General features: G+C 41.1%; 1 protein-coding gene across 1 annotated transcript; it reads right to left on the bottom strand.

Annotated features, from left to right (window-relative positions):
- Positions 1 to 2,386: 2,386 nt before the first annotated feature.
- Positions 2,387 to 5,281, bottom strand: LOC115437375 (arf-GAP with GTPase, ANK repeat and PH domain-containing protein 3-like). Its single transcript, XM_030160604.1, has 3 exons — positions 5,277 to 5,281; positions 4,216 to 4,555; positions 2,387 to 2,782 (listed from the first exon to the last, which is right to left on the bottom strand). Exons 1-3 carry the CDS (start codon positions 5,279 to 5,281, stop codon positions 2,552 to 2,554), a joined length of 576 nt encoding a protein of 191 aa, XP_030016464.1. The 3' UTR covers positions 2,387 to 2,551.
- Positions 5,282 to 13,112: the final 7,831 nt, after the last annotated feature.

The raw sequence follows: 13,112 nt of genomic DNA, 5'->3' as shown, positions 1-13,112 counted from the left end.
ACCAGTTCAATTTGTTTCCCTATGAGGACTTTTTCTGCCGGTAAAAGCATTAAGCTAATATGTACACTTCATGTTGTGTTTAGGTAAAACAGGCAGGTTTCTAGTGTTTTTTTTTCTTAGCATCTACAGTTTGTAAATAGTGTGGCTTCAGGTTATCGCTGTACACATTTAAGTCTCCTAGTAATCCCCTCGGACTACTGTACTCAGTAAAATCAAGTAAAGGTTGGAAATAAGGCCAGTACCACTGTACAGTACAAGTGTAGCTAGTTCATATGTAATCTGGTTGAATTTGTGGCCAGTTGTGGGATATTTTAAAGGAACAGTTGGACATTTTGACAAACTTATTTCCCTTTGTACTAAGAGTTAGCTTGTTAGCCTAGCTTAGCTTCAAGACTGAAGTGGAAACCAGCTACCTTAGCTTTGATAAAGAGTACAATACACAACTCTCCCTTTAACTCCTACTTATTGTTTGTAATTTTACTTATCAACCAAACAATACAACACATAAATAAGGGGTTTTCTAGTAGTGCTTCTTTTGCCAAATTTCCGAAAGCAAGGCTAAGTCTTTTTCCCTGCGACACAATCTTCATGCTAAGCTAACAGCCTCTTTACACACAGACAAGAGACGTGTAGATCAATTCGTCTGGCTTTCAGCAAGTGAATTAGTCAAAATATCAAGCTACTCCTTTAGAAACCCCCTAATGTCTTCTAGTGACCACATATTCACTGTCTGTGAGCTAAAATACTGTAAAGCAACATCAATCTTATGTAGATAAGGTACCAAGTTAATAACTTGCTCTGTAAACATACATCCTGGCATTGTAAACCCTTAAAACAAAGATGGTTTAAAACCTTTAAAATGGCAGTCGAATAAAAGGGAAAATACAACATAAACAGACATGTGCCAACCTCCCCTGAACTCAGTTCTGCTCATATGACTTACTACTTCAAATGGCTTATCATGTCTTGAAGTAACACACAGGAATACTTTACATTTCTCTAAATGCAACAAGTGTCTATAAACCTTGCTCATTTTTTATTTGTCAGTCTATTCTTTGCTGCATCTGTCAGTCTTATGCCTGTTGCTTGAATGCATTTGTTAAGTCCCTGCTTTTTAGGCTTATAGGCTTTTAGGACGGGAGAGGGCACACAGGTTTAAGGACAAGGAAAAGGGTACGTTTCATTGACTCTAAAAGTCAGAATAAGTCCAAACTGTTTGTATAAGGAATAAGGTGAAGGAACAAGAACTACTTTTTACAGCGGTCTGTACATTAAAACACAGTTATGCTCCCACATCGTCACTGCGGACGTTCGTCTTCTCTCCAGTGTCCTTTCTCCGATGTTTATGAACAGAAATGCCCGGTTGATCTCTGCTGCGCGTGGTCACAGATGAAGACGTATGTACGAATGCGTGCGCACACACACATACATCCACACACACACACTCACAGTACCGTACATGTATTTCACAGCAACAATAGAAGAAATGCTCTTGAGAGTACCAATCTGGTGCCTTAGGCCACAGGAGGTGAAGGGATATTCCAGTACACTCTTGCTTGAAATTGTGTGAAATCGGTGTCAAACAATTACCGACGCAATCTAGTCAATGTGTAAAAATTACTTCAACAAAGAGATCATAATGGCACAATCTCAATGTTCAAGGAAAGCTTCGGATCTGAATAAATTCTGATTGAAGAGGCACACGTACAAAGCTGTGTGCGTCAATGGACATAAAACATCATGCCCCTTAATTCCTCTATAGTAATGGACACTTCTACTAGAGGATCATGATAAGGGTGACGATGGAAATGACTCACTTTCACCCAAAAGGAATTCTGCAATCAACCCCTTTATGGGAATCCGAATCCATTTTGCCGCAAATTAAGTGTCTAAATCATTTGGACTTTTTAACCATAATTGCTTTGCCTTGTATATGAACAGTATGTCAAGAGTTTGATAGCTGTGTTGAAGACATGCATCATTACTAAAGCTGTAGCAGCCACTGGTACGGTGGAAGATTTAGTTTCTTTCTCACATCATTGTTTCGTCACTTGAAAAACTATTCCTCACAGTTTTATGTTATTATACTTAGGCTTGGAATCTGAAGGAAATTCTCATTCACCCTCATTATAAAATCAGTTCATGTTCAAGAAAGGGGAAGACATAAAAGGAAATGTTCGAGCATTAAGGAATGCTTTCGTAGGGTAGGTATGAATGCCAAAGTAAGTCATTTGTTTGGTTGATGCTTAAAAAACAAAAAACAAAAAAAGCTTAAAGCTGATCGTAACCATTTAAAACCAAGACTGAATGGGTTTTACAAACACAGACAAATACAAATAATAATATAAAACAATTAATGTACATTGTCCGAACCCCAAACACCCACTTCTTTCTTTCAGCGTAGTGGAATATCAACATCGTGTCCGTCACTCCTGATATCTCCGCGTTGGTGCTTGTTCTGGATTACACAGTGTGAAACAGAGGAGGTACTGGGAAGAGACTAGGGCGGGTTCAAGGTGGGATGTGTTTGTCTGCGGCCACTCTCTGGCTCCTACATGATGCTAATACTGCGGTTGAGCTCACACTGAGCGTTGTTGTTGTTGATGTTGGGGTTGGGGTTGCGACGGCTCATGTTGGGCGTGGGGACGGAGGCCAGGCTGCCGGTGTCGTTGGGGCAGCCATGTTGAAGTAAGATGTCTGCGCACTCCTGGCTTCCTGCTCGCCGAGCGTAGGACAACGGCGTCTGACCACGAGCGTCCCGACTCTTCACGTCCACGCCGTACTGTGAGGCAAAGTAGTGATAGTAAAGAAACATCATCAAATCAATCAGTAGAAACTTTTTTTATATATATATATAACCACTGCAGGAATTTCCAAACTATGTGTAGTAGCTGATATAATTATCCTAAACAGTGGGAAAAAAGGGAAGGATTTTAAAATTAAAATATCCATGATGACTTTTCCATCCTTTTCCACATATTTGCCAAGACTTCAAGCAATTGCATCTGAAAACAGCTTGAATGAATCTTTGCAAACATAACTATAGTGTTTTAGGCAGTACTGAGAACACTAAAATAAGGAATTTTGTAATCTTTTTTGTTTTTTTTTTGGCATATTTAAGATTCAGTTTTGATTTTTTTTTACATCCAGTATATTTAAATTGTCAGGTACATGTGTCAGACAATGGTGGGAACTATAATAGATACATGTAGTGGTATTATGTTTGCACGACAAAATAAATGTAATCGGGTAAAGATGAAATAATCAAATGCTATAGGTTACATTACTTTGATGTACTATTAAACTAGATCAGTTATTCTGTTTAACGGGCTAACATCTCATCTGTAAGATCTTACATTTCTAAAGTATCCTCAACACTGGTGCTAAATGACTTTATATTGTTAATACCAGGAGGGAACCAAGGAATTCTACCTGTTATCTCTTCATTATTGTGACAAAATATAAATGCATTGATGTTCTACTAAGTTTCTAATTAGACGTGAAATGATTCATTGACTCCAATCGATTAAAAGAATTATTCAATTACACTTTTCATGAATCGAAACTTCATTGCCTTAATTTTGCTGACACTAAACATTGACACATCATAACACACATGCCAGGATCACCACAAAGTCTTATGTCAGTAACATCTGAAGTTGTTAGTAAATTGTATATAAATTTGTTGCAGACTGCAGTGCACATAGTTTGTAGATGTCATTTGACTTGTTTGTTGTTGTTTATGTATATACACATGGATATTTTTATATATACTTTTAGATCACTGTTATTATTTCTATATTGTTAGATCTTTTTATACATAATTTTATATTGTCATTATTGTTTTTTTTTTTTAAATCTAATTTTACTTTTATAGTTTTTGTGGTTGCAGTTTCAGCTGGTCCTGGAATGAAGGACAAGTTGTTTGTCATTTTCAGACAAGTCTTTCTAACATTTTTACTATTTTTTCGCCTATTCAAACAATTATTTATATGAATTGAAGAAAATCATCAACAGATTAACTGATAAAAAAAAAATCAATAGCTGCAGCTCGATTTCTAGTACTGTAAAATCCCGTGATTAAGCATTGTGTACATCTCTATGGTGTTGATAAACCTTCAGACTTCTCATGCTGATTTTCAAAATGCCCCACAAGTTCAGGGTTTCCATCTGGACTGTATTGGTGCATCACTAACTGTGTGTTCCTTCACTCACCCATATGAGCAGCTGTGTGATGACCACGTTGGCCATCGCGCAGGAGAGGTGCAGAGCGGTGCGTCCGTCTCCGTCCCCGTAGGTCTCATTAACCTCTTCTTTGGTGCCGTGGGCCAGCAGCACCACCACCAACCTCAGGTCATCTTCCACCACGGCTCGAAGCAGCTGCTGCCCCAGGGGCACGTCCGACTGGGGCAGCCCCACCAGGAACAGCTTCTGCTCGTACTTGGCTCGGATCCAGCGCTCCTTCTCCTCCCTGGAGAGACGGAAATGACAGAGACGCTTCAGGTCAGCCGGGGTGAAGCATGCGGTAAGTATTCCGAGCAATTTAGCACCTATGCTAAAGAACTTTCAAAGCATATTTTATAATTCAGAGGCGGTGATTTAAAGAAGAAGGAATGTAGAGACACGAGGGAAAGATTACAGTAATTGGCCTAAGAGACTCGCTGATGTGAAGTGACATTTCTAAATTATTCGAGCACAGAAAAGCCACTAGTCTCTACTATCACAGTGGGAAATAATACAGTGAGATGGGCTGGAGAGATGGGAGAATGCCAAAGGGTGTGACGCTGTGGACAATATTCCACTTTTGTATGATTACGGATGACAGCAGGACGGTTAGAGCCTGGCCGAGCTTTCTAAAGGTTACACATCTTCAACAGCATGTCTACTGTGGACAATACAGAAAAGGAGGGGGACATATTTTTATCTGCGCTGTCGGCTGTCAGTCTGAACTGGTGGATCCCCCCACAAAAGAGGCAGTGTGTCTCCGAGTCCCGGTCTCCCTTGGGGTGGCTGGGCCCTGAGTCAGATCGATGGGGCTGAATGGCAGCCAGAGAGGGACGGTGGGATGTGGGGCTCCGTCACTCCAGCCGGCAGCAGAGAATAGACACTCAGGGAAGGGTCCATCCTCTATCGCCAAGTAGAATTCTATCTATTGCTCTCCATCTTCACCCCCCCACTCCATTTTATTCTCTGCCCACATACAAACTGTCCAAAAAAAAAAAAAAAAAATCAATATCAATATGTGAATGACTGAGCATGCCCAGTATGGCACTAACCTCATGACCCTGTCAGTCTATGTGATAAGAGTCACAGCAAGAGACTGTTGTTTGGATTTGTGGGTGAGTGACAGAGAGGAGAATGTCTGTAAGGATAAGTTAAAGTGGTGACGCCGGCTAGAGTGACAAGCCCCTCATGGGACCCTCTATCATCAGGTCTGGGCCTCGCAGCATGTACCCACTGATAATCTAATTCACTTTACCACAGTCACAGGAAAAAACAGGTCCTGCAGGTTAATTGGTCAATATATAACACAAAATCGTAAATAAAAAAGAAACCGTAATTAGAATTTAAATGCAATGTCTTGCATCTTACTGGATATCCTTATATATTCTGAATATCCTTTCACTTCCAAGTATTTAACCCTGGAGATATTGACTATAATTTGAGTAAGGGTCACCTGATAATACTAATTATTAGTATGATGGGGGTTAATAGTTGATATATGCAGTGATAGTGTAAAATATCTTAAGAACAAAAAGTGCAGGAAGCTCAAAGCAAAATTCTTTATGCGAGAATAAATTAAACAAATACCTCCTAGAAGTTTTATAAAGAAAATGTAAAAAAACAAAAGTAAAAATCGACTCTCAGTTACGAGTCATATTTTGACAATTTTATGGTATGGTAAAAATCAGCTACAGAGAGAAGTGGATTCATAAGAGCCAAAATAGCAGTTTTTAACTAATTTATTTTATTGGATATCAGATTTACAAAAACAATACAGGTGTAAGGTATAAGTGTTAAATATAGGGCTGACAACTGGTGAGGACAGTGGTGCCTAAACTTTTTCTGCGTGAAACTCAAAAGACCAACGACCCACATTTTTTGTGTCATTTTTGGCTTCATGACATCATTTTGTGTTGTAAATATTTTTTGACATTTATATTGTTTTAGTCTTTTGTTATTTGCATTCTTTTAGACAGAGAACATGCTTTGTTTGTTTTCATTTTAACAATGAATTCAAAAGCCATTTTATTATTACACATTCCACTCTGGGAATTAGTAACCAAATAAAAGCAGCTCCACAGATTTAAACCATTTTTAATCAGTTTAGTAAAACTTCATGTTATTTGTCTCATCTGAATTTGGCCCATTTTAGTAAGTATTCAACTATATCCACAGCATTTGTTGACAAAACACAAATGTCTTTTAAAGCCGTATCCTACATCTACATCTATCCTGGCTACTCTAAATAATTCAGACATCCCTCTGTAGGGGCAATAATGTAAAACTGACACCACTGAGCTGCGTTTTGTCATTTATGTGGACTGACGTCTTATATATTGTTCATCCCCAAATAACTAATTTTCAGTTACAACATTTAGTTAAGAATAGTAACCGGCTCAACATTAGTCACTTTAGTCACTCTCCTTTATTACGGTCTTAACAGCCATGTGTCAAAGCTGCCAACTTCCCACAGACAGCAACCATTTTCAGACTCATATGTCAGCTGCCAGGCTCACTTCACAGAGCAGTCCGTCTTGCACAGAGGAGCCTGGCACTGGCCCTAACTACAGGATTAAGGATGTAATGGAAAAGGGGCAAGTCTATATCAATGGCCAAGCACAGAATGATTAACTGCAGAGCACATAATAAAGGTACTTAAGCCATATCTTAAAATAGTCAACTGGATTGGTAAGCATATGGGTACATTTTGGTTATGACCTCGAAAAACTGCGGGGGAGAGTGTCCTTTAAGGCACTAAAGCATAAGGAAATCTTTTCTTAAGGATGAGGGTATTATGTGCACAACAATACAGCTATAATGGCAGGCAATTGCAGCAGCTCCGGGTTTTATGGTGTAAGACCTCCATCAATTCCTACTCAGTAATTATGTGCGGACAAGCCTGTTAGCAAATCAATTGGCCTTAGAACAAGTGGACTGCCCAGAACAGGAAGGGGCAGTCCTGCCCTCCCCTCTTACTTCCGGTGCGTTGTTAGAAACACGTGTTTTTTTTCCTTCCTAACTGAATAAACTACGCCTCCAAACTCTGTAGCCTACTTAGTAATCCTCAAGGCAAAAATCTACAACCTTACTTGGTTTGACAAAAACCCGAGAATGGCTAAAACAATCAGTAAGAGCCGCCGTCCAAAGTTTGTTTCAGAAAGCTGGACCATGAATGAGATGCTGAATCGGTGGAGCCAAGTGAATTGATATGAGCTAAATGAGGCAGAAAGTTGCACCAAGACGTGAAACAAAAAGGCTGAGGAGAGCCATTAAGAAGACGTCAACATCTCAGAAAGGAGGCCCGAGGACACTTTGTTAGCCTCTGCTAGAAAAATCAGCCCCGGAGACCTGCAGGAAAGGTCTCGCTGCTGATGCTGAGCTTAAAATTCAACCACAGTTTTGGATGTTTGTGTTTAAGACATAAAAAAAAAAAAAAAAAAACATGGCAGAAGCAGCCGGGCGGCGGTGGTTTTAAAAATTCCTCAGCTGCTGCCACTTGAAAGGTAGAGTGTGAAAGGAAGTGAAATGGTAATCCCGCCTCTGTCTTTTGTTTGAAATAGAAAAACAATCCAAACAGAGGTAGGGTTTAGACTGTCAGGGGGAAAACTGAGACCCTTGAAAAGGACACTTCCTCACCGCAGGAGGAAGAAAAATAAAATCAGCAGATTTAGCATGTCAAAGCGCCAGGACAGGGTAAGGGGGAGATGGAGAGGGAAATGAGTGAATTTTCTCAGCATGGGGGGATATTTAGGAAACTGAACTGATGGTTACTCTTACTTACACATCTACGTTGTAAGCACCAATACACACCAATTTCCCCACCCTTGAGCACATACTTGTTCTAAATTTCTCTGTTGCTAAGGGGACAGAGGGGAGCTTAAAGTTGCCAATAAAAATGCCTGTCTCTTCACGTAAAAACAACTGGTGTTTGTTTCGCCATAAACATCCTATTATCATTCTCACAGCTGATGGAACTGATACATCTTTGCTTAACCCCCCTCTCTTCATTAAATTTGATTGGGAAGACAACCCGAGCAAACATCAAAACACTGAAATTGGATTCCTGTTCGGGGCTGGTGTTCCCTTCATTTGCCTACGCAGAACCCACCTAGATAAAGGCAGCCTTAACAGTAGAAAGCCTCAAAGAAGGCCTCTTTTATAATTCTATTAGAGTTCTGTCCCTTCAGCCCTCTGTTGAGCAATGGATTCTGACCCTGACTTAATTAAGTGGCAAATGGCGGAATGATTCTCCTAAACCCAGCCCACGGAGTCAAGAACACATGACTGAATCCAAATAAAGAGGGACAAACAAGGATAATTAGTCAAGCCTGAAAGACAAAGGCGAATGGGAATTTATAGGAAGGGAAGGGAAGCTGAGACAGAGTGGGCGGAGCCAGAGTCGAAGTAGCAGCAGAATGACCAATCTGACTACCTACGAGAATAAGGTCCGCAGGGAAAGCAGGATGTCCGTCCCACCAACAGCCCCATCCTTCAAACAACACTGAATCCTCCTAAACAATCAAAGGTTTAGCTGGCTCCTCCTATTCATCCCCGCACTTCCAATTTCACTGTGGACACATCAAATAGACGCACTCAAGGGGAGAAATGGTGGTGGTGGTGAAGGGTTGGAGGGGTCTTTGCATTTGACCAGCCTGAACAGACTTCACAGTGGGGGTGGGCAACTTTGTATGGGACCGATTCCCATGCAGCCAGCAGCTTCACTTCCACAAACCGAGGGGAGGGAAGGGGGAGAAAGAGACAGACAGTGAGGAAGAGAGGGACGGGAACAGAAAAGACAGCGAGGGGCTGAGAGGGAAAAAACGACAAAGATGGAAAAAAAAAAGGCGCACAACAGGGGAAAGAGAGCTGTGCCCCAAAGCATCAAAGGTTGCTAAGGACTAGAAATGAAGCAGCAACACAGTAAACGCTGCTGCAAATGTGGTAAATAAGGCCCCCTATGGTCCAGAGGGTACAGTGGAGACATGCCACGCTCGCTCCTTAGAATGCAACAGCTGCAAAAGAATTAAGACAAATATTCCTCCTTGTGGATTGGAGCTTTTCTGCTTCCAAAAAGTGCGGTCAGAACAGATGTAACACCGAATTCAAAGGTTGTTTTGTGGAGCTCAATGGAGGGGCAGTAGGAGAGCATCTGGTGCCGTAGGCAGCCAGAGGGATGAGTTGAATATATTGTGACATTAATGAGGTTGTCGGACTCCTCATGATGGAGTGGCTGTGTTTTTGTGCCAGCAAGACTAACACCCTTAAATGCTCATGCTGTTAAACCCCTGCTGAACCCTCGCCTCACATACAAAGCTGAGGGGACGATAACACATGCCCTGCTTATGTGCGCAGCCTGAACCACTCTAAAAACCCTGCATAAACCTCCTAGGAAATTATGATATCATCTCTTTCATGTAGTCAGCCGAGGAGCTCTATAATGATTCCAGCTAAAAAATTGAATCTTTCCTCTACATATACCTGGCTCTGAAACCTGGTGGCATGTGGACAATTAGTGACTGTGGTTCCACTTCTCCCACACAGGGCTAATTACTGACCTGTGGGTTTCATTTAGACAGACCGAGAGAAGGGGAGAGCGAACATGGGAAAACCCAGTCATTCATTTGTCTTAATTAATTACTCTTTTTCCACCAGGGCTCCTGGCAAGGCCGGCTATTCTAAAAGCTCTTCTGAGAGTTGACGTTCCCGCCTCCTAACCTGTGAATAGCCCGGAAGCTTTGCTGCGTTTTGGGGGGAATTACATGCTGGACAATGTGAGTGGAAAGAGAAGAAAAAACCCTAAAAAAACTTAGACTCCATACAAACCTTTCTAACAGAAACTGAGCATCGGTGTTGTAAACAGTGACCCCAGATGCTGGGCAAGAAGGGGTTAAAGAGGCAGCGGGGCCAGGTTGGAGAGGTTAGCGGTGTGATTCATTTTTATTACCACGCAGCCCCTGCAGGCGGCAGAGTGGCAAATTATTTCTGAAACAAAGTGGAGGGCTCTCATCAGAGCTATTACCTGCCTGTGGCCGAGGGCGCGCGGAGCCTACAGGGGTGACAGTGAGAGGGCCCGCGTCAGTGAGGGATAGCCGTCCACATCCGTCCAACGCTCCAGGACATCTCCCCCAAATGAGAACTGGGTGTGTGTGCATGTTGTGGTTATGTGTGTGTGTCAGCGAGAAGATAAGGGTAAAGTTGGCGACTGGACCCCCCCCATACACACACACACACACACACACACACAGTATCTGTCAAAATAGTCTGTGGTGTTTTCTATCACGAACATGCCAAGCAATTAGAGCAAGCGTGCAAAACATGACGACTCCCAGGTGCTAATTAAAAGAACAACTCCCCTCCAATATGCTGACTGCAGAGATCAGCCACAGTGCACAGCAAATTTCCAATCACAGATCTAACGGCAGTCTGGACATGTCTGACTTTTATTGCATTCTTCTTCTAAAAAAAAAAAAAAAGGGGGGGGAAGGGGTGATCAGGTGACATTCATGTATACATGGATATAAACATGGTTCCCATTATGATGCCTGTAATCAGTCTTACGTACGCCAGTAATTTCAGCGGATCTGCGTACGACAAATCTATATATTGTGTTCTCTGGATCCAGAATATCATAAGCTAAACCAATCTTGTGGATGAATGCCTCCAAGTTAAATTTCCAAAATGCCGGCATAAAACTAGTCTTGCAGGAGACATTCAATCAGACACTGAGTTGATATTCAGGTAGTTACTGAATCGTTTAGATTAGGTGTCACTAATGTTTAGTGGGAGTTGGGAGCCATATACTGCCTGCCTAGGTGCCATCACAAAGCTGCTACATGTCACCAATGTGACACAATTAAAATCTCCTCCTCAAGTTAAGAGCTGCACACACAGAAGGAGGCAGGTGAGGATTTATGGCAGAGAAATGAAAGAAAAAGAGAAGGAATAAACTGAGTCCCATTAAGTTGGATATAATTCTTCATTCACTGTCACCTACAAGTTATGATGAAGCTAAATAATTTGCTACTAACGTTTAGCCCAAAAAGGGTAATCAGCAGCAACAGAATCATCATCAGCCATCTCAGTAACCAGTGGCCACATACGAAATTTACAACCGCTGCTTTTGTCCAAGATTAGTTATGCTGCAAATGAGATTTATTGTTTGACAGTGAAAACTAATGGAGATGCCGCTGCAGGATAAGATCGGATTTTTTAGACAATGGAGAGCCTTCCTGCCCATGGCGACGTGGGACTGACAGTGGTAGGGGCAGGAATCAACATCAATAATCTTTCATCAAGTCTACGGAGGAGCACTTCAGCACAGATACCATTCAATAAATAACTGTAGGCCATCATTCAGCTCTGAACTGGCCTGAGAGTGGAGAAGGAAGAGGACTGGAGCTGACTCAAAGAAAAAAAACTGGGAAACTTATTTCAGTTCATGTTTTTTACAAAGTATTTAATACGTGATATGATATCCCCATGAAAAAAAATCTACTTTTAGTGATTTTGTGTGACGCTACGTGCACTGAAATAACAGTGAATTACAAGGATTGTTAATTTATTTATGACCAAAAGCTTTTCCTTTCAGAATGCAGACTGTCTTAGTCGCCTTTATTCTATTTTAACAACTCTCACCAGATTTAGGGAAACTATACCAACATATAATAAGAATAAGGGTCATTATAGCGGCTTACAGTCAGTCAAAATGTCCACCGTCAATACGATAGGGGTTATTCTCTGTCACTACATTGCATACATAATATAATGGTTATATTACTCAATCATGTATTTTATGTAAATGTATTTTTTCCTTTTGTAATATGCACTTTTCACCTGTCACTTCATGGTCTTAATACCGCTTCAGAGAATTTTTCTGCCTTTCCAATGTAAATCCTGAAGGAACTGCTATATCTCTCTAATTCTGTGCCATAGACAAAAACATTGTTAAAGTGTACTGGGAAACAGCAACTTCAGTGTTTTAGGCCACATATGGTTTTTAAGTGGAACATGGGCCTGTAAAGATTCTTTCTCTTGATTATAATCAACTTGAAGTACGTGTAGTAGTAGTTGCATTCTTCAACTTAGCCACTATCATAAAAAAGCATTCAATACTCACGTTCCACTAGGACCGGTGGAATTTAACATAAAAACAACAAAAAGCTGCACTAAATGTGTTAAATCCTGGACAATTTGAGTGGTCAGTGCTTAAGTTATATGAAAATTCACTAAAATCTACTTTCTGAAACTGTAATAAGGAAAGAAAGATTGTTTACTCTTAAAAACAGCAATTACTGTATGCGTGCCGTCACAAATAAAAGTCAGCTGCACAACATGCATCATGATGCCTTAAGTTTATATTTTTAAATAAGTGTATCATGAATAAAAGTAGCTTTGGCAGACTTGACAGCAGCTGAAGTAGCAGAAGTAGAAACAACCGTCTCTCTGTTGCTATTTCACTTTCTTAACAAAGTTACAAAGCTGTGATGTTGAATCAGTCTAATGCCACCAGGGAGACCCTACAGACAGTCTTTGCGGTGACAGACAGAGTGATGACCCGGCCCTGTGTGATGGATATGTGACAGGGCAGCTTGAGGCCCGAGGGCCTGGCTCTTGGGGTGGGGTTTTAGCCATAATGGTGTGCTTAATTACCTGCACAGCCACACAGCAGGTCATTAGTCAGACTGGGGACGCTAGGTCTCACCTGTCACCAAGAGAATAAACAATCCTCCTACCAGATCTGGGTACCTCCGAGTAAAGGGAACAGATAGTCGTGGGGTAAGTTAGTGCAGGGCAGTACGGAGTAAGTGGCAACGTATAATTTTGGAGATACATATTAAAAAGCTACTTATTAGGAAGTAAAAAAAAAAAAAAAACTCTGTGTTGAATAA

Source organism: Sphaeramia orbicularis, chromosome 17 (genome assembly GCF_902148855.1).
Source record: "Sphaeramia orbicularis chromosome 17, fSphaOr1.1, whole genome shotgun sequence".
Lineage (NCBI taxonomy): Eukaryota > Metazoa > Chordata > Actinopteri > Kurtiformes > Apogonidae > Sphaeramia > Sphaeramia orbicularis.
Note: the sequence above shows the minus strand (reverse complement) of the source record. Positions and strands in the feature narration are given on the sequence as shown.